At 37.8% G+C, this 25,421-nt stretch overlaps 1 protein-coding gene across 5 annotated transcripts; it reads left to right on the top strand.

Moving 5' to 3' along the window:
* Positions 1–1,622: 1,622 nt before the first annotated feature.
* On the top strand, positions 1,623–22,339 carry CBLL1 (Cbl proto-oncogene like 1). 5 transcript variants are annotated; one of them, XM_026503363.4, is made up of 6 exons: positions 1,623–1,757; positions 7,873–8,040; positions 11,512–11,612; positions 12,001–12,084; positions 15,133–15,206; positions 17,714–22,339. In XM_026503363.4, exons 1-6 carry the CDS (start codon positions 1,709–1,711, stop codon positions 18,747–18,749), a joined length of 1,512 nt encoding a protein of 503 aa, XP_026359148.2. In that variant the 5' UTR covers positions 1,623–1,708; the 3' UTR covers positions 18,750–22,339. The 5 variants fall into 5 exon arrangements, with proteins under 5 accessions (XP_026359148.2, XP_057160044.1, XP_057160045.1 ...); XM_057304061.1 differs by having other exon boundaries at positions 1,674–1,757; positions 11,515–11,612; XM_057304062.1 differs by lacking the exon at positions 1,623–1,757 and adding an exon at positions 2,647–2,734 and having other exon boundaries at positions 11,515–11,612.
* The last annotated feature ends 3,082 nt before the right edge of the window (positions 22,340–25,421 follow it).

Below are 25,421 nucleotides of genomic sequence, written 5' to 3'. Positions count from 1 at the left end.
TAGCCAGGTACCCCTATGTGCTCTTTCTTAACTATTACTCTAGAATCCTACTTTTCAAGGTTCTGTTCAATCATACCCTATTTTTCAGTATTCCCAAACATGGACCAACAGTACAAGCCAAACAAGCTCTCTGATACCCACCCTATTTTTCTCTTAGTGTAAACAGTGCTACGTGAATGGAAGGTTATTAAAACATTAGCTTATAATTCATGGGCCAGCAGATGGTCTGTCAGTAAGATGAAAATATGCACCTCAGTTCTTTAGATCACCCATTACTATGATGTTTTGTTTTTATAAACCTTAGGACAGCATCAAGCTATAAAATAAATATGAATGTCGACTTTTTGTTGTTTTAAATCATGCTGCTAATTTTATTTTATTTTTCCATTTTATAAAAGTTGTTTAAATATAATATCAATAATAATCGATTATTACATAGAAAGCATGTAGAGCATACTAAGAATGTCAACTTTTAATAAATTGTGATTATAGCACAGAGGTCACCAACAATGGATACCAGAGGGCAGTAATCAAATAAAAGTCTATGTACAATTTCACTTATCAGTTTAGGTAAAGAGATTAATTTGTCACACTGCTACCGCCCTGATAAAGTGAGGCAACTACAACTAAAGGGGAAATGAATACAGAGCACAGATGCTACAAGCAGTGCATGAAAGCAACAGATGTCAAACAAATAATTCAACAAATGTTCGTCTAACATTTTATCAACAGGAAATCTAAAATAAGTGAGTGCTCCCTCAGTAAATTTTCATAATTTTATGCACCGTAAAATGCTGACACAACTTCTGATTTACAGACTAAATTATGTAAAATATAGTCTGAAGGCTCTTTTTTATTCTAATTCTTTAAATATGAGCATCAGCAGAGGCTAATGATACCATTATGAACCTGGATTTGCATTAGTCTGAAGTATGGTTGAGAGGTAAATAGGAGGAGAGGGAAAAAAAATTAAAAAGAGCACTTCCTAGGTGAAAACTACCTCCTTCTGTACCTCAAATGGGTGAAAAATGCCTGATCATATTAGCAGTGTATTTACAGAGCTGGGAAGGTATGGTTAAACTTCCTCCAACCTCCAAAACAAAAAATAAATCCAGCAATTGAAAGCACCTTGGAAACCACTTGTTGACACAGAAATGTACATTTCAACAAAAGCAGGGGTAACTCTGATTCACAACTATCCTTAGTTGTAACTGTACCTAAACACTTGCTTATAAGGCTTCAGATATAGCGGGGAAGTCTTTTTAAAGACCCCAGTAAAACATTCACCAGATACCACAGAACACTTAACAGTTCTGATCTTTATGACTCAAAGCTGTTACTGCATAACTATACATACAACATACCGCTGAACACCCTTTATCCAGAATTCAGTACCGCGAAAACATTTCTATTAGGAGGGCAATAAAATAATCATCTTCTATTGATCCAGGAACTCTGGCACTGAAAGCGTGAACAACCCAAGGTAATGATGTCGTCACCAAGGGACGACAGGAATAGAACCCAAATCCCTCGGCTCCCAAGCTCGTGTTTTCTCCTAATTGTGCTCCTTTCTACTCATGCGAAAGCACCAAGTGTAAAGGGTTGGAGAAGGGAGTGGACAAATGAGCCAAGTCGGCGAGGTGGAGACCGCACTGAAAAGTCCCCAGGAACCACTCTGTGGCACTTTCCTTTGTTTTGGCTGAGGACGATGAAGGCAGCCGCAACCACAACCCCCGGGGACCAAGAACTGGAACTAGGTACTGCTTGTTGCGCTAACTCTCTCTTCCTCATTTTAGGCCTTTCCTTTTCACCGTCTCCCTTCCGGGCAGCCCCGCCGCTCTCGCCGCCTCCCTGCGCGTGCATCCCCGGCTCGGGCTCAGCTCCGCACTTTCCTGCCGGTGTCCCCCGCCGGAGGGTCAGCTGCTGGTCCCCTGCACCCTTAGGCGGCCAGGGCGCTCCCAGCTCTAAAAAACAAGTGCTAGTCAAGCGTTCTGTGTTTCAACTGCTAGAAACTTAAGCGATGGGAAAAGGGGTATATACCAAGTCGGCTCTGCATGCGTCTGCAGAGCTCGTCAGGACAAAGCAAAATTTAGACAATAAGCACAGAGCCTTTCTCTTCTCTCCCAGCTCAGCCATCCCCTGGGCAACCTCCCACTGGAGGACGCCTTCCGGAGCGCGCGTGTTTACACTTTCCCTGCACCGGGTGGAGGAGACAGCCGCTCGCGCACTCCGGGGGATTCCAAACCGTTACTCCGCCCGCCGAGTTGGGGCCAGCCCAACGTACGAGCCTGCGCAATGGGCCTGGCCGGCTCCGGAGCCCCCGCGCACTACAGGTCCCAGAAGTCAACGCTCCGCGGAGGCGGGCAGCCGCCTTACCTGCCGCGAGCTTATTCCTCCGGCTGCTACTGCTCTCCCCCTCCCCCGTTCCTGTGAGTCTCCTTTCCATAGTTAAAGGCTACTCTCTCGGAGCACGTGAGAAGGCTTAGCAACCTCGACCTGGAAGCTCTTCGCGTAACCTCTTTGTCACTCTCTCCTCGAAGTATGCCTAACTCCCTCACCGGAGTTGGGTAGTGGATAAGAGACAAGGAAACCTGGGGAGGCCAAAGCCGCGGCAACTTGGCCGCACTTCCGCCTCCCGGGCTCCGGAAGGTAGAGCGCACGCGCTCCCTGCGACTCCGGCGCGGTTGACTTCCGCTCCCACTGTGCCCTGCGAGCCGAATCATGGATCACACTGGTAAGGAGGCGGAGGCAGTGGGGGTCCCGGTTCCATGCCCCCTTGGCCGGCCTGGGACTGGCTGCCCAGCGGACAGAGAGGGGATACGCTCGCCCTACAGCACTGGGGTGTGGCGGTGAGAAAGAAATCTCACAGACCCCTCCCCGTGCCCCGCAAGGGCCTGCTGCCTCCCGGCCTACCGTCCGGTGTGGTACCTACAGCCTCGGTGCCGGCAACAGCCGCTTCTCTGGTTCTGTTGAGCTCCCAGCCCCGACGGTGGGCGGCGCGGGCCTCGTGGGGACGAGAGAGCGCTGGCTCCTTTTTTTCTCATCCCTGGTGCTCTGCTCTGCGTGTTGGGGACTGGCGGGTAGATTCCAGTCTCAGAGTCGGGGAAGCCTCATTACGCTGGGAGTCGATGCGCGGGAGTGGGTTGGAGACTTCCTGCTGTCTCAGTCTGCCTTGGGCGGGTGCTGCGGTGGTCACTGCTGGTCGTTATTGTCTCTCCGGTCCTTCATGGACTAGAGGTGGGAGAAGGGAGTCGGATATGGTTTTCGGAATCATACTCTCAGCGGCTTTTCTGCCTGAGCCCAAAGCATGCCCCGCGCTTCGGCCGTGGTCCTTATTCATCATTTGGGGGCGTTTACAAAGGAGAGCTTAAATTCAAGATATTCTCATCTCTTTCACCAAGTAAGAATGACTCCGCTCTTCGTTATGTGGTGTTTGGCTTTTTCTTTTTTGTGGTTTTTGGATATTGAATGAGTGCACTTGGAGTTAGTGTTCCGTACAGTTCTATCAGCCATATATCCTAAGTAGGAAAAAAGGATATTCCTTATATCAAGTATTGGTTAGGATGTTCTCAGTCATCAAATACCTACTTAATTTTGTACGTATAGACATAAAAATATATCTCTCTGTATAGAATTTAGTGAGTGCTTGTCAGCATAATATATGCTAGATACCTGTATGCCTGGAGACGGAATGATGGAATTGTAAACAAGACGGACTGAGTCCCTGACCCCATGGAGATTACATTCTGTTGCGGAAGACACGATAGAAAAGTGTTTTTTGAAAAACCTAAACATTAGAGATCATGATGATAAGTGCTTTGAAAAAAAGAAAGTGTCTGTGGGAAAGACTAATAGGAAGCTTCTGAGAGAGTGGTCAGGGAGGGTCTTTCTGTAAAGGTAGTGTTTATAAGCTGAGATCTGATGGATGAGAAGAATCCATCCATGGAATTAGTCAGGAAGAAAGCATTTCTAGCAAATAGACTTGGAGGAGGGAAAATTTAGAGGTCAGTCAGCTGCAGCTTAGGAAGAAGAAAAGAGCCCTAAGAGATTGAAAAAGAAGGCAGGAGTCAGATCCTACAAGACTTTGAAGGCCTTGATTCTATTTTAAGTGAAGTGTGAAACCATTGAACAGGAGTACAGGAGGAACATAATTTCTTTTAAAAATACAGTAGGTTGTCCATGGAAGAGAGGGAGGGAAGAATAATAGAAAATAGTTTAGACGGCAATTGCAGTAGACAAGAAGAGAGGCTCAGCTTAGTGAAGTTGGCTTGGTTTAGGGAAAAGGGGAGTGTGCAGATTCAATATTTTGGTGGTAGAACTCAAATAGGAGCTTTGTGAGAGAAAGGAGGGATGCCTAGGTTTCTGGTTTGAGCAGCTAGGTAGTGCCCGTGATTAAGTTGGGGAAAACTTGGGAGGAAAACAGACTTTTTTTTTTTTTTAAGTGGTAAAGGTGAGACCTGGGAACTTGGGAACAAGATTTTGGACTCATAAGTATGAACTGTGCACTGGGACATATAAGGGGAGATGTCAGGTAGGTGATCAGAGGAAAGATCTGGGTTGAAAAATACAAATTTGAGACTTAGGACCATATAGCTAATATTTAAAGGAATGAGGATGGATGAGCTCACTCAATGAAGGAGAAAACAGGGGAGAAGAGGGTGGAGAACCAGGCTGTAAGGAACTCTAGTATTTGGAAATTTTGTAGAATTGAAACTCCGGGACCTTGGCGTTAGAGTAGCAAACATACAGCTCTAGCAAAACACTTCTCATTAGAGCCTATTACTAGAATTGGGGGTCAAGCCCCTTCCACAGTTTAGAGGATGTTATGTTAGGAAGTTTTAGTGTGGCTGGGTGTGTCTCGGAGTATTTTTATTATCCTAGTTCTCTAACTATGTTGCCTAAGAAAGGAAAGAGTCATCCTGACATGAAAATATTCACAAATGAGCTGACCACTTAAAAAATTAGTTCCTACTCAGATATCACTGCTACTCCTTTTCTATTCTTTTTTTTTTTTTTTAAAGTAAGCTCTACACCCAACTGTGGGGCTCGAACTTACAGCCCCCCTAGGTCCCTAGGTCAAGAGTCGCATGTTTTTCTAGTCAGGCGCATCTTTTTCTATTCTTTTAATTTCATTATAAGTCATTGTCCTTGCTTCATACCAGGAAATGGGATCACATGCTGTATATTGATTGTGATTATAAACCTTGCAAAAGATTCAAGTTTTCATGGAATTTATAAACATGAATTTGGTAACTATTTGAAGCGCAAATAAAATCACTGGCAAGTGAGGAAATGCCAGTTGATTGAAGACATTATGATTAGGTAGGCATCTTAAAAGAAAGAATTTAATGTCAAAGGATTAAGAGAGGCTCTTGGGGAAATTGATGGAATCCTTGAATATTATACCCAAACATGACTGAATTCATGATCATGCTGAAAAGTCAAACATAATGAAGACTATCTTGTAGTGTTTAAAAGAATTTTGCCAGGAAAAACTATTCCAAGAAATTCCGATTAACACTTGATTCATTTTTTCTTCGTTCTAAGAATCAGCACTTAGTTGTAACTGAAATCTAAATTTTGTAAAATATTTCTTGGTTCCTTTAATTCAGGGTAAAATTCTAAATGAATATATTTTTTAAAAACTATAATATAAAAGTGTTATTCCTTTTAAAAGTGGATTCACCTTAAATGGCCTCAAAAGTTAAAGAGGTGCCTGGCTGGCTCAGCCGGTAGAGCATGTGACTCAATCTTGGGGTTGTAAATTCAAGCCTCACATTGGATGTAGAGATTACTTAAAAGGAGAATTTTTAAAAAATAAAAAATAAAAATAAATGGCCAATTATAGCTTTAGTTCTCGTTTTCTGTGTAACATCGAAGGACTTTTTTGGTTATGGGCTTAATATATTTGTAGTTGGCATATTAAAAAAAAGATTGTACTGTATTTTCTGATTTTTAATTAAAAAGAAAAGAAAAGACAAACCCAGTCACTCTTAAATGCTGTACTTTGTTTATGGGCTTGCCATCTGTGAGGTAGGTGGCAAGGTGTTAACAGGCAGTGGACTTCCTAAAAGTTGTGGTAGATTAAGCAAGCAACTGTTGTGACATGTGTTCAGGGTGGTGGGAAAAGGATTTACAGTAATGAAGTGTTGGTATTTTGGTCATTCCCCTAGGTAAAACTGTTTAACCCTGATATCTGAAGGACAACATTGAACTGTTAAATCTGTCTACATAATATGCTTTTTTTAGTTTATTGAAAAATCAGGAATACCTTTTGAGCAAGAAAAAGAAATTGATTCACGCCTGTCCTTTGGCTATTATATTGCTTGTAGGTACTTTTACATAAATAACTAGAATGTAAGCAGATGAAATATATTCAACTTGTTAATACATTTTGTGAAGTGTTGAAAGTTGACCAGGTTGGGTTTATCCTAACTTAAGTTTTTAGCTAACCATGTAATCCCTTCCCATGAATTTTTTCTTTGAGGGTTAGCTATTGTAAAAGTAACAGTAGAAAGTAGACTGAAAGATAGTTAAATTAATGATTAAGGACCTATTTTGAATTTTGTTCTAAGTACTGTTCAGAAAGAGGGGCATCTGGCTGGCTCTGTCAGAAGAGCATGTGACTCTTCATCTCAAGGTCGTGAGTTCGAGCCCCATGTAGGGTATAGAGATTACTTAGATAAATAAAACTTAAATAAATATTGTTCAGAAAGAGTGCAAATTGATTGAATTTAACATGTGTTTGTGATCCGAGTAGCTTGGAGGTCATTAGTACTTCCAAATTTGGCTTTATTGAATATAGTGTGAACAGTGTGCCTATCAATCTTGATTGTACTATCTCCTGCGGGGCCAGTTCAATAATTTGTCACATTTAAAACATTACTATTTTTAAAAATTATTTTATTTGCATTTCCTATTTTAGGGCATTTCCCTTTGTGTCTTTAGTAGGTAAAGGTGATTATTTTTGTATTAGAATATTTTGTCATAGACTTGAAAAAAAGGGAGTCTATTAACCTTCAGATGGAGTCAGTTCTATGAAATAATGCTTTTATCACCCATGAGAAATGAGTTAATTTATTTCATAGCTAATAACAAGCAGGGACTTAGAAAGTGTCCCTTGTTTAGCTCCAGTTTAATCACAGAAATCTTGCATCCTCCTAACTCTAATTTTCCATTAAGATGCTGCTTAGAATAACACACTCGCATTATATATCTAGAAAAGTTATAGCACAAATACATTATCGCATGTTTCTGCTCTTAATTGGTATAATTTTTGCTATTCTGGAACACTTTTGAGAAAAACCGTTTTACGCTTATGGAAATAATCACCTTCCTTAAAACTAACTTCATTTTCAAATGCAGTATTTATTTAATTTTGCCATTGTCAGTGTTAGTTTTGTGTTTTGTTTTATTGATTGTCCTAATGTAGATTCACTTCACTGACTTAACAAGTGTTTTGTGTGCTTGGTGGAGAATAGGGATGGTTTTCCTTCTTTTCCTCCTTCTTCCTCTTCCTCTTTCTTTTAAAAAAATCTCTTCTAGTTAAAGATGGAAGTTCTTTTTATGAAGGGTTTTATGTTTTCTGTAAATTCTTCTGGAATCATGAAAATTTTTATTGTCTACTTTAGGGAGAGGTTCTATAACTTTTGTCAACTTTTTAAAGGGTTCTGTGTCTCAAAAAGCATTGCTTTAAGGTTTTATCCAGTACAGAGAAAATCAGTGTTTAAACTTCATAGCGTAATATTTGAAATCGGAGCCCAGATATTTAGCCCTTGATAATGTTGGGTATGTGACTTTAGTACCTGTGGCAGAATAATCTTCAAAAAAAGGAAAACTAAAAGAAATTACAACTTTTTTCTTCCGACATAGATAATGAGTTACAAGGCACTAATAGTTCTGGATCATTGGGTGGTCTTGATGTTAGAAGACGAATTCCTATAAAGCTCATCTCCAAACAAGGGAACAAAGCCAAAACTGCACCTCGAACTCCAAGGACTATAAACAGGATGCCTGCAAAGGCTCCACCTGGTGATGAAGGTAATTTGTTTAAACTGACAAGTCCAAAAGTCTTTCTTTTGTGTCTCATTCCACCAAATTATCCATGTGGTCTTATTTATTTATTTACTTAAGATCTTTTTGTATCTTACTGTCTTCATTTTTTAGTCTTTTTGTTTGACTTCTCGTTTTGGCATGTACTTTTTCTCTTCCTTTATAATATTTTTGGCTTTTTCTTTTGTTATTGAAAGTAACACTGCCTGTTGTTAAAAAAAAAAAAACCTAAATAATATTGCAGAGAGCATAATATTAAAAGTAAAATTTGTTCCTCTACCTTGACAATACTTCACCAAAATAATTTTTTATAGTAACGTTTTAATGTATAACTGCCCTTTTTGCATGTAAGATGCATTTGAAATTTTGCTGTTTATCAGTATGTACAGATGTACTCATTTAAGAAAACAGGTTTAGATTTTTTTATGGATATGCCATAATTTAATAATTTTTCTAATTTTTTTGCTGTTAAAAACAATGTTGTAGTAAATATTTTTGTACATACAGCTTAGCATGTATACTTGGTGTCAAATTTAAACTTTGCATGATTTGGGTATTTTTTTACTTAGAATTTAATGGATATTGTCAAATAGCTCTTCAAAAAAATATATCAGTTTATATTCCCACACACCACTGTTGGGACTATTGACCTTTTAAAATTTTTGTTTTGATATACATTTCTTTAATTATGAGTGGGGTTGTGTATATATCTTTTCATAGTATTGGTCATTTCTTTTGCCTAGGATCTACCTGTTCATATCCTTTAACCATTTTTTTTCTGTTTTGTTGTCTTTCTCTTGATTTTCTATGAGTTCTTTACAAATTATTGTACAAATCGGCTCTTTGTGTTATGTTGTGTATATTCACCATTTATCTTTTGCATTTTATATATACAATTTTTATTGTAGAGAAGTTTGAAGATTCTGTGTAGTCAGCTACTAATCCAGTCTTTTCTGTTATGACTTCTGGGTTTTATAAAATTCTTAGAAAGGCCTTTCCCCTGTTTCATGAGCATAGCATAGTTTTCCCATCTTACTTTAGTACAGGGTCAGCAGACTATGGCCTGTGGACCAAATCCAGCCCAGTTTTTATAAAGTCTTACTGGAGCACAGCCATACCCATTCATTTAAGTACTATTCATGGCTGCTTTCACACTGTAATGGCAAAATTGAATAATTACAAGAGGCCAGCACAGCTGAAAATATTCACTTATCTAGTCTTTTACAGGAAAAGTTAGCTGGCATTGGAACATTTATGCACATATATTTCATTATTAAAAAAATAAAGTGGAGTTTGGCTCTGTTTATTTTTTCTCTAAAACAGCTAGCTATTTGTCCCACCTCTTGAATGATCTGTCTTTTCTGTGCCGAATAGGAATCCCATCATTATCATACATTAAAGGTCTAAACAATTTATGTCTGTTTCTAGATTTTCTGTTCTGTTCCAGCAATGTGTCTGTATTTCTTTTTGGAATTAAAATGTTTTAATTATACCTCATATTATGGTTCCTTTTATTATAGGGTATCTCTCCCCATCTGAACAAGCGCATTTGAAGTCAAATGTTATAAATCGTAATGGTAGCAACTTAGGGGTGCTGCACTGTCCATAATGTAGGGTGCCCTCTCTTTGGTCTTTTGGTTTCATGTAATAATTTCTAAAAACTACACAGTAATATGCAAATAAATTCTTGTTGTAATAATCCGAACAAGGCAAAAAAGCTAAAAACCCCCTTCTAGCCTTTTCCTCTCAGATATCCCTTCATTCCCTCTCCTCTCCCCAAGCCCACATCCTTTTCTAGAGGGAACTGCTGTTACATTCTCTCTCTTAATAGAGCAAACTGAGGCTGAAGATAATTTTCGAATACTTTAGATTCACTTATTTGGGGTAAAAAAATAATAAGTGATTGGTGTTTTTCCTAGGCACTGATCAAAAATAGGGAGTTTTGGGTGCTGATATAGTTATATGAATATATATAATATGTAGTTTAAGGATAGGAGTACAGGTTGAACTCTGAAAAATGATTATGTGCTCCTCATTTCCTTGTGTATTATTTTGTGCAATAATTTTCTGCATTTTAAATAAATAAGAGAAATTGATTTTCCTTATTTTGAGTTTTAGATGATAGCAGCTTTTATAAGGTGTAAATGAGCCATATAAGAGTCTGTGGTTACTCATTTGTAACTTTATAAGAACACTCTTTGAACTCTACTTGTATTGGAGATAATTAGCAGTGTACTGAAGTGTGTATATCAGCTTCGAAAAATTCTTGCATCATCGTATTTGTGTGCATGTCCATGTGCCTACCAATACACAGGTGCTGTAATTTAGCCATGTGGGTGAAGTTAAAACTTCTGTGCCTGGGCTACTCTGTTTACCAGTTCTAGGGCGAAAAGAGACACGAGAAGCCTGGCATTTTGGAGGTATAGGTGTGTCTTCTCAGCTTTACTTTAGGTAATCGGATTCTACCTAGAATTACCATCAGACTATCCATTGGTTTTCTGTTCTTTTGTGTAAGATGAGGAGATTACGATCGGAGTCAGAGAAATTGAGCCTGTTTGATCTTCATGGCTTTATTGGTATATGCAGTGTGGAGGAGGATACTTGTGAACAGATACGATATGGCTTCTGCTGTTTGGTTGATAAACCAGGGAGAGGTTTTAACTGAAAGAATGAAGTATGAATATGTTTCTAAAATCGGGCTCAGTTTTAAGACTGGAGAGGATACCTAATTTACTAAGTTGTAAAAAGAAAACCTGCAGAATTCTTTGTTTCCATTGTATACTTTTGGCAATAAAATCAGCCCCTTGCAGCATGGTACCACTTTTGTAGGAAGATTAGAATAAGTGGTGATCAGTATCTTAAAAGTTGGTGCAACAAGTGTGATGATGGTAATTAGTGAAGTTTTATACTAGAGATAGTCTGATAAGTTAATAAGAGCACTTGGGGCGCCTGGGTGGCACAGCGGTTAAGCGTCTGCCCTCGGCTCAGGGCGTGATCCCGGCGTTATGGGATCGAGCCCCACATCGGGCTCCTCCGCTATGAGCCTGCTTCTTCCTCTCCATTCCCCCTGCTTGTGTTCCCTCTCTCGCTGGCTGTCTCTCTGTCAAATAAATAAATAAAATCTTTAAAAAAAAAAAAAAATAAGAGCACTTGAATGGGAGTGAAGAGTTCTGAGGTCTGTTCCTGACTCTACCACTAAAGTGTTGAGTTATTATGGGTCTCCATACTACAGTATGTCTCAATTGTGAATAAGAGAGTTGGACTAGATAGTCACCAAGATAATTTCTGGCTGATATTTTAAACTCGATTTAAACTAGTGTTGATTATCTTGTCCTTAGAAGAGCTTTGAAAGGGATCAGATAGGCTTTTCGGTGAACATGTCTGTGGTACCATGTACATGTACTTCCAAAATGAAATTTAGGCTTTGAAAAGTTAATCTTTAACACTTTCTTTTCTCAGAAGGATTTGATTATAATGAAGAAGAACGGTATGACTGTAAAGGGGGCGAACTGTTTGGAAATCAGCGAAGATTTCCTGGACACCTTTTTTGGGACTTCCAGGTATAACTAAAAATAAAAAATTTTATTAGAACAATGAAATATCTTAAATATTTTATTAGAACAATGAGAATACTTAAAGAATGGTATGAACTTTTATTACAGCTATCACACTTCTTAGAACACTCAAATGATTCGTTTAGTAATGCCCTGTTTCCACTATTTTCAAAAATAATTTGAAGTCATTTTCAGTAAGGTCAATAACCATAAACACTAAGAGAAAAAAAAGCTAACAGTGGCACAGCTAATGATGTGGAATATATGGGAATTATACCAAGAAACCTTTAATTGTTCTAACAACTTTTATAAATACTAAACAGTCCATTGCATAAATTATTTATAATTTTTAGAAATGCTTTAAAAGGAAATTTTAATTATATCATTTCAACAGATAAATATCTTAGGTGAAAAGGATGATACACCAGTTCATTTCTGTGACAAATGTGGATTACCTATTAAAATCTATGGGCGAATGGTAAGTATTACTAAATTAAATGTTTTAGTAAATGTAAACATTTGCATAGAGATGGGATTCTGAAATTTAAGTAGATAGGTTTATCAGTGTTTAATGACTAAGTTTGTGACATTTTTAAATAAGTATGAAATAGCTAAGGGAAATTTTGGGATATTGACAAATTCTTGAATTGCTTCAAAAATGCTAAGGAAACTAACTTCGGAAAACTTACTTCTTTGGACTGTGTGATACTTGTTAGTATACACTTATTGTAGTTTTATTAAGGAAAAATATTTTTTTCTTGTTTAAAGAATAAAATCAGTTATTACTCGTTTCTGAAGGCCATAATTATTAATGTAAAACCAATATTTAGAATTTTGGAGAATTGAATTCTAATCATTAGAAACAATTAACAACCCCCGAGCTGTAATTTTATAGTAATTTTGACACATCCTCCCTTAAAAAAAGATAGTTTACATTTGTGTTTGAAAAAAAATTGAACTCAGTAATATATCTGCTGGTAGAGGGCATATATCGTACACTCTTGCTTTGCTGTGTAACATAACTAAATAACAGTAATGGATTGTGAATTTTAAAACGGTTTAACATCATTTTACTGTGTCCTTCTAATTTATATTTAAATTTTTATATGTTCATTAACTGCCAGAGAAAAATGCTACTTATATGAAATATAGGAGATACCTGTTTTTATTGCTTTGGAATAGTTTCAGGAGGAACAGGATAAGATAAAACATGGTTATGGTATTCTTTGGGAGCTTTTTTTTAAATTATTTTTTTAATTTTAAATTTTTAAATTTTTAATAGAAGTATAGTTGACATTAAATTAGTTTCAGGTGTACAACATAATGGTTTGACAATTACATACATTATACTGTGCTCACCATGATAAGTGTGGTTACCATCTTTCACCACATAAAGTTATTATACTATTTTTGACTAGATTTCAATATATTTCAATATTGATTATGCTGTATTTTTCATTCCTGTGACTTGTTTTATAACTGGAAGTTTGTACCTCTTAATCACATTCACCTATTTTGCCACAACCACTAATGTGTTCTCTGTATTTATGACTGTTTCTCTTGTTACTTTGTTTGTTCTGTTTTTTACATTCCACATGTAAATGAAATCATATGGTATTTGTCTTTCTCTGTTTTGTTTTGTTTTTTAAGATTTATTTATTTTAGAGCGCGCTCGTGAGCAGGGTTCGGGGAGGGATGGAGGGCGGAGGGAGAGAATCTCAAGCAGACTCCCTGCTGGGTGTGGAGCCTGACCTGTGGCTCAGTCTCATGACCCTGAAATCCTGAAGTGAGTGGAAATCAAGAGTCGGATATTTAACTGACAGAGCCACACAGCCGCCTCTGTTTTTCTCTGGCTGACTTTACTTAGCATAACACCCTCTGGGTTCATCTACATTGTCGCAGACGGCAAGATGTAATTCTTTTTAAGTGTATTTTTGTATTATTTGCATTTTTATTATGTGTATTATTTACTTTTATTGTATTTTTTTTATTATAATTTTTAAATATTCCATTGTGTGTATGTACCACATCTTCTTTATCCATTTATCTATCATTAGACACTTGGGTTGCTTCCATATCTTGGTTATTATAAATAATGTTGCAGTAAACATAAGGGTGCATATGCCCTTTCGAGTTAGTGTTTTCGTTTTCCTCAGGTAAATTCCCAGAAATGGAATTACTGGATCGTATGGTACTTCAAGTTTTAGTTTTCTTGAGGAACTGCCATACAGTTTCCCACAGTGGCTGCACCAATTTACATTCCTACCAACAGTGCAATGAAGGTTCTTTTTTCTCCACACCCTCACCAACACGTTATTTGTTGTGTTTTTGATACAAGCCATTCAGACAGATGTAAGGTGATACCTCATTGTGGTTTTGACTTGCATTTCGTTCATGATTAGTGACGTTGAGCATCTTTTTATGTGCCTGTCGGCCATGTGTATCTCTTCTTTGGAAAAATGTTTATTCAGGTCTTCTGCCCATTTTTAATCAGGTTATTGGGTGGTGTTTGTTTTGTCTGTTTGTTTTGGTGTTGAGTTGTATGAGTTCTTTATGTGTTTTAGGTAATAACCCCTAATTGGACATATCATTTGCAAATTTTTTCTCCCATTCAGTAGATTATCTTGTTTTGTATTGATGGTTTCCTTTGCTGTGCAGAAGCATTTTAGTTTGTTGTAGTCCCAGATAATTATTTTTGCTTTTATTTTCTTTGCCTGAGGAGACATCTAGAAAAATGTTGCTTAGATTGCTGTCCCAAGAAATTGCTGCCTATGTTTTCTTTTAGGACTTTGATGGTTTCAGGTCATACATGTAGGTCGTTAAGCCATTTTGAGTTTATTTTTGTGTATGGTATAAGAAAGTGGTCCAGTTTCATTCTTTTCCTAGCTGTCCAGTTTCCCAACACCATTTATTGAAGAAACTGCGTTTTCCTCATTGTGTATTTTTGCTTCCTTTGTCGTAGATTAATTGACCATATGAGCGTGGGTTTATTTCTGGGCTCAGTTCTGTTTCATTCATTTGTATCTGTTTTGTGCCAGTACCATCCTGTTTTAATTACTACAGCTTTGTAGTTTAGTTTGAAATCTGGGATTGTGATACCTCCAAAATTGTTCTTTCTCAAGATTACTTTGGCTATTCAGGGTCTTTGTGGTTCCATACAAACTTTAGGACATTTTTTGTTCTAGTTCTGTGAAAAATCGTATTGAATGTGTAGATTGCTTTGGAGAGTGTGGGCTTCTTTAGGAGCTTTACATGCTAGGAACCACAGGATGAGACTCACAGCGTTTATACTTCCAGAGAGTGTAAGCAGATGCACATGTGTACCGTTACTGGGGAAAGGGCCAAAGTTTTCATTATATTCTCAAAGGGCTTTGTTACTGAAAAAGGTTAACTGTTGCTTTTCTGATGTTTACTTTGATGAATAGTTCTCAAGTGCTTTCTGTATCTAGGTTACTATGCTTACAGTTATTTTTTATGGAAATATTTTAAATTCTGGTGTGCTTAACTAATATGTCTCTGTTCACAGATTCCATGCAAGCATGTTTTTTGCTATGACTGTGCTATTTTACATGAAAAAAAAGGAGATAAGATGTGTCCAGGGTAAGATTATTACATTTTTAAATAATAAAGTTTGTGATGGGATGAATTGTAATCTAGGTTAAAGGTCAGGGTAGTATGTAAGTCAGCAGCAGGATATCAGATATGCAGACAGGGCTAATCTTTCTTTGTGAGCCCAGAGTTGGCCTTACCCTTCTCCTTAGGATAGGGCTAGGTAGCTATTATCTGTCCATTCAGATTGGCCAAAACAAATATATTTGTCATCACAAAATTAGGGCTATAAACCAAAATAGTTTTTGCTTTTTTGTTTTTTTCTGATGGGACACTAGAGATATAGTATCAAGCAGTGACTGAGAACAGAGATTTTGGAATTAGAATTCCTGGCTTCAAATCCCTATTCTGCCACTTACTAGCTATGTGACAGGTTGTTTCTTCATCTGTAAAATGGAGCTAATAATAGTATCTACCTCCTGTGTTGTTGTTAGAACCAAACTAATATGTGTATGTGTAGTACCTAAAATATAATAAGTACTATGTTAAGTATAAGCTCTTATTTATTACCTTCAGATCTTATTATTTATGTCTCAAGTGTATCTTAGGACCCCATCACCAGCTCAGAAAAGTTATGAAGAAGATCTAGAGGTATTGATTGATATTGATCCAGTTTGGGATGGTCTTGAAAGATCCAGAATGAATTAGGAATTTTTATATCCGTTTAGAACCCCTGATAGAAGGCTTGAGAAAGCTTTGAGACAAACTTCCTTGGAAGAGCTATAGGTTTCTGAGACTTTAGAACCTGTGTCAGAAACTATCCTAAGCTTGCTAGTATTGGTTGATAACAGAATTATGGACAGTTGTAGGGGATGATTTCTTTTTTTTTTTTTTTTTTAAGATTTTATTTATTTATTTGACAGAGAGAGAGACAGCCAGCGAGAGAGGGAACACAAGCAGGGGGAGTGGGAGAGGAAGAAGCAGGCTCATAGCGGAGGAGCCTGGTGTGGGGCTCGATCCCATAACGCCAGGATCACGCCCTGAGCTGAAGGCAGACGCTTAACCGCTGTGCCACCCAGGTGCCCCGGGGATGATTTCTTTTTATGGTGTAGGAAGATTGGCATCACTGAGAGAGAAAGGATGATTCATTAAGTGTTCTAATGTTAATATTTAAAAGGGAATTTAGTTTTCAGGATATTAAGTGTAACCCTCCCAGTAAGTGCCTCACTGGTTGGCCCTTAGCTATTTGAGAACATAAGCCCGTCTGGCTTAACAGACTCAAATTAGGAAGTGAAGAAATGGCAACGCAAGTTAATGTAAATATTGTATACTGTTGCTTTTAAGTATCACCCAAAACAAAGTGCCTTACATCATGTTACTGTAGAGATATTTCTGGTTTACAGCAAATGAGAAGCAAAAAATGAGAACTTTGCCAAGTGGCCACTCATGGGAAGTCTGCTAGGATCGAGGAGTACCAGCCTTACGGCAAGGATGGAAATGTGGACACAACTCAAAATCAAGAATATAGAGCCATTTAATATAGTCTCAGATGACCCGACACACATATTCAATGATCGTAGCTTATACCTGTGCATATGTAGTGCTTAACTAGTGATTCAGTCCTGTCACTTTCATTGTTTCATTTATCCTAGGATATTCTTTTAAGTAGGGCAAATTAGATAAAAAAAAAACAACATTGTGAGTTAGGTAGAGTGCATGTTTTAACCCCATATTGCAGATGAAGAAATAAAAAGATTAAAAGACTTCTCCAAGTTTACAGAGCCAATGCTTGACCCCAGTTCTTCTGATAACTGGTGCAGTCCTCTTTCCTCTATTTCAAAAAGACTCCAAAGGCAAGTGTGGATTAAATACAGTGAATGAAGAAGAGTTATAATTTTGACCCTGAGTCACTAAGAAAATGTTGGGTTAACTTTAGTGCTTACAGTTTAGAAGGGAGTGTGTAATACTTCTTGGTAGTAAAATTGTCTGGTAATTCTTCCTTAAGGGATTCTGGATAGTCAGGGTTTGAACTTAAATTGTTTACGTTGTTTAATGTTAGGAACCCTGATGATTAGGATGATCTTACGCATTTTCGTAGTCCTTGCAGCATCTCGTACTTCGTATTATTTGCTCAGCACGTACTTATTGCTCAATAAATACCAAACAAGTTTGGATTCCATGACTATGACAGATCTTTGGTTTATCCTTTCTGGATATTTTTGCAAATGGATGCAAAGCATAGAGTTGTTTGAGACAACCAGATCATTCTAGGTCTTAGGACGAATAGGTCTTTTCCTAAAACATACTCTGTTTGATGAGTACTTGTAATGTTCTCTTGTATTAAGAGTTCTGAGTTTGGTGGAAAAGCTGATGCTTAATAGGGTACAGACCACAGAGTGAGAGAGATTAAAGGTTTCGCTTACAGTAACTATAGCTTTTAATTGGGAATTCGGCAGTTTCTCCACAAGTGATTTTAAAAACAGGCCTATCTGTGAAGTTATGTGCATTATTTTTATAGTCTGCTTTCAGTAAATCGATTTTTTCCCCTTCTAATTTAGCTGTAGTGATCCTGTGCAGCGAATCGAGCAGTGTACACGAGGTTCTCTCTTCATGTGTAGCATTGTTCAAGGGTGCAAGAGAACGTACTTGTCTCAGAGAGACTTACAGGCTCATATCAACCACCGCCATATGAGAGCTGGAAAACCTGTTACCCGTGCTTCACTTGAAAATGTTCATCCTCCTATTGCCCCACCACCCGCCGAAATCCCCGATCGTTTTATAATGCCGCCAGACAAGCACCATATGAGCCATATTCCGCCAAAGCAGCACATCATGATGCCACCACCTCCTTTGCAACACGTGCCACACGAGCACTATAATCAGCCACACGAGGATATCCGTGCTCCTCCTGCAGAGCTGGCCATGGCTCCGCCTCCACCTCGTTCGGTCAGTCAGGAAACCTTTCGTATCTCCACAAGAAAACACAGCAATTTGATAACTGTCCCTATTCAGGATGACTCAAATTCAGGTGCTAGAGAACCACCACCTCCTGCCCCAGCACCTGCTCACCACCATCCTGAATATCAGGGTCAACCAGTGGTCTCGCACCCTCATCATATTATGCCTCCACAGCAACATTATGCACCACCCCCACCTCCTCCACCACCAATAAGCCATCCAATGCCACATCCTCCCCAGGCCGCAGGCACTCCTCACTTGGTTTACAGCCAAGCTCCACCTCCACCAATGACCTCTGCTCCACCACCAATCACCCCTCCCCCTGGACATATTATTGCCCAGATGCCACCTTATATGAATCATCCTCCTCCAGGACCTCCCCCACCGCAGCATGGTGGTCCACCTGTAACTGCACCCCCTCCTCACCATTACAATCCTAACTCTTTACCCCAGTTCACTGAAGATCAAGGAACTCTGAGCCCTCCATTTACACAACCAGGGGGAATGAGTCCTGGTATATGGCCTGCACCAAGAGGGCCACCTCCTCCTCCACGAATGCAGGGTCCGCCTTCTCAAACCCCACTTCCTGGACCACATCATCCAGATCAGACAAGATATAGACCGTATTACCAATGATTAATAGTACTTTGAACTGAAGATATGATGAGGAAAAAAAAAAACAAACTTATGTATAGTCAATCTTTTAATTAAGCTTTGACTGTTTCGGGGAAGGAAAAATACCTCTTACTGAGGTGACCGTAAAACACTTAGGGTCTCGTCTCTTAAAATGGTTTTAAATCTTGACCTTAGGATTGATTTCAAGTACTATACTGTAGTGCAGATAAGTGGCTCAGTTGAGCACGGCTATATTTTAACAACTTTGTTCCCCTAGTGTGGTAAATTGACCCAGAGGTGACCATTTGTAAAAAAATTGAGAAGAATTTTTCATTGTTCCATTTTCAAAAATACGGCTTTTGTTAAATCCAATGTTTAGTTTTTCTTGTGATACATTTTGTTAACCTGTGTAAGAGGATTAAATTTCAAAATGGTTGTAAAAATGCTATTTTTATGTGAATTTAAGTGCAGCCACATACTGTTTTTTAAAACCATATGTTTTACCACTAATTTCCCAAAGTTACAATAAAATCCTAAAAGTAAAAATCTACTAGAATTTACTGTAAGGCAGACTGTTAAATGGTAGAGAATTATTTCACATTTTAGGCACTGAAAATTTGAGGTATATTAAGTATATAACGCACTTCACTTGGATGCCTTTTCATTTTTGGGCAGCCTCAGGAGCACCAAAATACATTGCAGGTCCATGTTTATGTTCGTAATATTAAAAGGCATTAGTAATGATTTGGAAGGATACGGCCAAAGCAATTGACTCTGCAGGCTCCAAGCTGTTGGGGGATACTGTTACTCGTTAATGCTTTTTACCAAGTGGTTGGAATCACATGATGCACCACATTTACTAATCTTAAGTAACATTATTTTATAGAACTGTTTAAATTGTGTTATTTAGATGAAGTGTGTTCTACTCTGCTCATTGTCTTTAACTAAATATTTAGGGCTGAATAGGCTTTGTATAATTCCTCATTTCCTGGTAGAGTTTGATCTGTGCTTTGAGTGGGTTCTTGTCTATTGGGTTTTAAAGTACAATTTGAATGCCGTCGAGGAATACTGTATTAATGAAGGACGTTCTTGTAATCACAAACTTGCGTTGCTCAGGTTTCATTACTGTGTGATAAGGTTTTTTTCTCTAACTTGAAATTTTAAAACTATTAATTATTTCCTATTCCTTTTATTGGTTAAGCACTATAAAATTTGGAATGTTTTAAAATGGAGTCAACAGTGCAGACTACCAGATGATTTTGTATTGGAGCAAAGTAATGACTAAATTGTGAATTTCAGAGCTTTATAAGGTGCCTTTAGAGTCAGCTTTTGCATTATAGGGGCTTGTTATACAGTCCAGCTAAGATGACCACTTAACGTTTTATACAGAACTCGTATGTATAAATCAACACTCTTAGGATATTATTTTATATCCTTTGAATAAACCCCTGTGAAGTATTTCCTTCCCCCTAAAATGGTGCATAATATAAACATGAAAAAGTGTAGTATGCAGACATCATTTATTAACTAGTTTGTAGTGCATAAATTGAGAACATTTCTTTTTGACAAAGGGTGAACTGATGGCTAATTTACCATTTAATTCTGTCAGATACAGGCAAAAAAACAGTTTCTCATCTTGGATCATCAGGTGCAGAGGCATCTGTGAACTTAGAGCTGAAGTTAGAGATATCAGTGATCATTTCAGCCTTGACCAGCTGAAAATAACGAATACACTTTTTTTTAAGTTGAGTGATTTTTCACGTCTAGCAATTTCAGAGTCCAGTGTTAATGCAGTAGATCTAGTGAGAAATTCTTGGTATTAGAAGCGTGGGAGTGAAGTATGAACTAGTGTGAAATGGTGGTGGTGAGTGCTTCTATCATATTACTGTAGGTACTCGGACTGGTGCAAACTTGATTCCTTTTCATGCCCCTGTTTAGGAGCTGTTAAAATATTACTGTTGAAAATCCAATACCATCCTTTTTTCTTGTAATAAGAAAATAGCCAAATTCACTTTAGAGCTTTTCGGCTATCTATGAGGAGCTCTCCTGTTTTTATTAAAATTTGCTAGAGTTGAATGTGGTATGAAACCACTTAGCCTATGTATTGGACATAACAGTTAGTATCATGATAAACTTCCACATGTTTAAGAGAATTCTTGTAGACTTTTAAAAAAAATGATTTCTTTTCAGTTAGGTTTAAAAAAATATGTGTTATGCAGGGAGGCAGATCAGATGAATGTGTTGTAGCAGACAAAATTTTTAAATGGTGTTAGACTTGAATTCATCCAGTTATTGTTTGAATGAGGGTGGGTGGGTAGAAGGATAACAAAATTACTGTTAGTGTTTCTTTCCTTAAGGAAAAAGATGTGAATCCCAGCCTTATTTCAGGGAAGCCTTTGAAGCTATGATGGACATAAGTCTAAATTAAATGTATGTATGTTTCATTATATTGCTCTTAAGACTACTGAGGTGGCAGTTTAATTCTTAAAAACAATAAAATGGAAGCATAAATACTATTTTGCCTAGATGAATTTTTACCTAATGATGACACATTTGGGAGAATGCAAAATTTTCTGTGTTTATGTGTTGATACAACTTTTACAGTAAAATAAGATTCACTTTTTTTGAGATGAAAACCAGCAGCTCAGATGTTAACGTTTCATCAGTGGCATGCTTGTTCACAGTGTAATAACAGTATTTGGGGAACTATCAGTTGCAAAAACCATGAGAAACTATATCCATTTTGCCCTGTAAAAACCATTTGCTCAAATTTATTGTGTAAATACTAACTAGATACCACTGAAATATAAGTGAAAAAGATCATTTGAACATAACTTTTAAACTCACATTAAGTAACTTTACTATATGAAGTATACAGAGCTGCTCTAGACTTTGTTCTAACATACTGGAAGAGTGTCCTGCCTCTTTCTGGTAAAGTCCTATAGTCCAATCTCATGAAAATTTTGAAAAAGTCCTATATTATAAGTACAGTTGACCCTGAACAACATGGGAATTAGGGGTGCCGACCCCCCTGCACAGTCAAGTATACGTATAACTGACTCCCCCCAAATTTTAATAATAGCCTGATAGTGTACACAATTGATTAATACATATTTAGCATATTATATGTATTATATGCTGTATTCTTACAATGAAGCTGGGGAAAAAATGTTGCTAAAGAAGTTGTAAAGAAGAGAAAATACAGTACTGTACTGTATAGTAAAAAAAATCCGTTTGTAAGTAAGTGGACTCACGCAATTCAGACCCCTGTTGTTGAAGGGTCAGCTGTACATGGAAAAAAGTCACAAGTACCTAGAACAAAAATATACTTTTCTATTTATTAGATTAGCCATCAAATATTGGTGTTAATTGAGGAGGTTGGACGCAATCATACTCAAACATACTATATTTTGACCAAAGTGGATTTATTTTTCTTCACTGGTTTGTAACTGTAATCTGTTAAATTTTGGCCTAGAAACTAAGTAGAATTTACTTATTACGATATATGCACAATCTAATAAAGCAATATTGGATATACTTTGCTTTAAAGGGGACAGAGAAGTAAGCCAGTGAAAATACTTGATATTAATAAAAACATTTGGATTTTCAAACAATTTTTGTTTTGATTCATGCCCCTTCAGTTCTCTGTTGTTGAGGGGAAAAGTGTTAAGGCAATTTTTTTAAAGACAATTCTTAAAGCGGTATTTTAGTATTAAAGTTTAATTTCCCCATCTCCCTGTCTTTAAGAATTATGAATTTTTAGGCATTACAGAATCCCAGAATTGAAATGAATACGTCACGGGTTTAGCTCTCACACATGGGCAGGACCATGTCTTGTTAAAAATGTAGTATTTTAAGATGTTAATCTGTCCTATGACTCAGAATATCCCATTTCTATTCTAAGTGGTTGAAGGCACCAATTTTTATAGTAGCATTAACCCTATTTCCTATTAATCTACCTTTAAAATTGCTCTCCTTTTGCCTGCCTTCAGATCGAAAAATTCTCCCTTTTAGTTTTACTCCTAAGCCTTACTTTCAAACCTTTAATTTTTTTTTTTTTAAGATTTTATTTATTTGACAGAGCGCACACAAGCAGGGGAAGCGGCACAGGGAGAAGGAGAAGCAGGCTCCCCACTGAGCAGGGAGCACGATGTGGGGCTCGATCCCAGGACCCTGGGATCATGACCTGAACCAAAGGCAGACACTTAACCCACCGAGCCACCCAGGTGCCCCTCAAACCTTTAATTTTTTGTTTTAAAAATTGGTACTTCCAGTTACGTAATTATAAGTAATAAATCTTTTGTGGAAAATGTAACACAATGCTACAAATAAAGGTGTAGATCCCCTTGCAATGAACATTGGCCTTCCAGAGAGAAGTACTGTTACAATTTTGGTGTATATTATCTGTCTATAATCATTTTAGTTGCAGAGCTGACAACTAAATGGGCTTCATGCTCTGGTTTAGTATCTTAATCCGTGGTAAATGTAGGATTTCATGACTGATACTCAAGCATAGACTGAGCACCTCCCATGTGGGATAAAAACCATTCATTCATTCATTCATTCATTCATTCATTCAGGGTTGTACTTGACAGTATTCTAAGCACTGGGGTTGCACAAGTCTTTAGACATAGATGATCGACAAATTTCATTAAATTACCTAACGTGTTAGAAGTGTGATCAAATTCTATGGGATAAAGGAAAAGTAAGGATAATCAGGTGGTGGGAGGCTTGCAGTTTTAAGCAGTGTGGTCTGGGTAGAAATCACTGAATAGAATACATCTGAGCAACAATTTGAAGTAAGATTACTTAAAAAAATCTTTCAAACGGGGCGCCTGGCTGGCTCAGTGCGTAGAGCGTGCGACTCCTGATCTCGGTGTTGTTAAGCTGGAGCCCCACATTGGGTGTAGAGATTACTTAAAAACATAAAAATCTTTGAAGTAGGTGACAGCCATGTAGATACCGTGCAGCAGAACTTTCTAAGGAGACACAGTCTGTAAAGGTCAAAGTGGGGGCTGCACCTGGCATATTTGGGGAACAGCAAGGAGATTGGATTGGAATGAGTGAGATGAGCAGCAGGAGGAGGTCAGAGAGGTGATAACAGAGGGAATGGGGAAATCACGGGTTTTCTGGGCCATCATAGACTTTGACCTTACTCTGGCCTGGGAAGCCATCGTGGCGTTCTGAGGAATAGAATGGTATGGCTCTTTTTGGAAAGATTACTCTGGCTGTGTGTTTGGAAAAGATGAGGAAGGTAAAAAGAGACAGGAAGTTTTAATAAGTTACACAGGAGATGATGGTGGTACTTGTCGAAGGATGAATATATAAAATACATTATGTATAAAAATAATAAATTTATGTGCATAAATTAAGCAGTACATGTGAGATATGGGTATATAATGGTGAATGAAATGGATATGGTCACTGCCCTCTAGGAGCTTACAAGCTAACTCGTCTAGAAATTTTTCTTGGTAGTCATTCGTAAATTTTCCTCAAAAAATTTCCTATATTCTTTTTTAAAGGATAGTAGCCAGGAAAAAATGGAATTATCTTTAAAAATGTATCATGAAAATACACATACGCCTATAGCCATAATGAGAGAGAAATGTTAAGTTTATTAGATTCTGGACATTTTTATTATGTTTCCTAATAGCTTTTCTGGGTACATTTTCTGTTTGTAGAGATCCAGCTATATCTTCTTACATCTCTGGATGATTTCGTGGGTGTTCAGAATGGTCCGGTAGATATCCACCTTGATTCAGGGGACCGGTTGGAATAGGGTCCCCTACTCCTCCGCCATCTTCCTCTGGGGACATTTTCATTATACAATGCTATGTTAGCGCCTTTGGAAGCAATCTGTAGAATGCATCTATATTGTTCCTGAGTGTAGCCTGCCTTGTGCTAGATCAGTTTTTAGACAGACGTTAATTTCTTTTGGGAGATAGTATTTCCTAATGATGAAGAGCCTGGCTCTGGAGTTGGACTGTCTAGGCTGAATTCTGACTCAACTACCTGCAACTACATAACAGACTAATTACTTACCCTCTTTGAGCCTTGGTTTATTTTGCTTTTCTAAAAAATTGGGACAAACATAGTACCTACCTTATGGGGTCTGTTTTGAGAATTAAATGATTGATTCTAGGTATATCTTAAAGGTAGAATCAATAGAAATTCCCGACAGATTTTTCAACCTGAGCAGCTGGAGGGACGGAGTCGGCATTAGCTGGGGTGGTAAAAAATGCTGGTAGAACAGATTGGGGGGAGAAGGTCAGTAATCAATGTCCAGATGAAGATGGCAGAAAAACGGATTTAAGATTCCTATGGTCTGTGCCATGTATGGTCAAGCTTGCATTTAGAATATTTAATTGAAATTTCTAAGTGGTAGGCTGCTGTGTTTAGACAAGAATGTGTATCAAATACTTAAATAATTATTAGAAAAATTTTAAGAATAAACTGCTCAGCATATATTAGCTTCAACCTTTCTTAATTTCAGTAATGTATCTGTCTCTTCACAAGTTGTCCTGTCTCCCAGTTGCATCACTGGGTATCCTCTCTCCTTCAGTCTTTCTCTGACTTATGTTTTCTTTTTGTCTTCCAACATGATCTTTGGCCTTTTCCTAACTCAGGGATCAGATTTTTGTACCAGTTTCCAAATTTGCTCTGAGGCAGGCAAGGAGAGGCCCACCCCCATGT

Source organism: Ursus arctos, unplaced genomic scaffold (assembly GCF_023065955.2).
Source record: "Ursus arctos isolate Adak ecotype North America unplaced genomic scaffold, UrsArc2.0 scaffold_3, whole genome shotgun sequence".
Classification (NCBI taxonomy): Eukaryota; Metazoa; Chordata; class Mammalia; order Carnivora; family Ursidae; genus Ursus; species Ursus arctos.
Note: the sequence above shows the minus strand (reverse complement) of the source record. Positions and strands in the feature narration are given on the sequence as shown.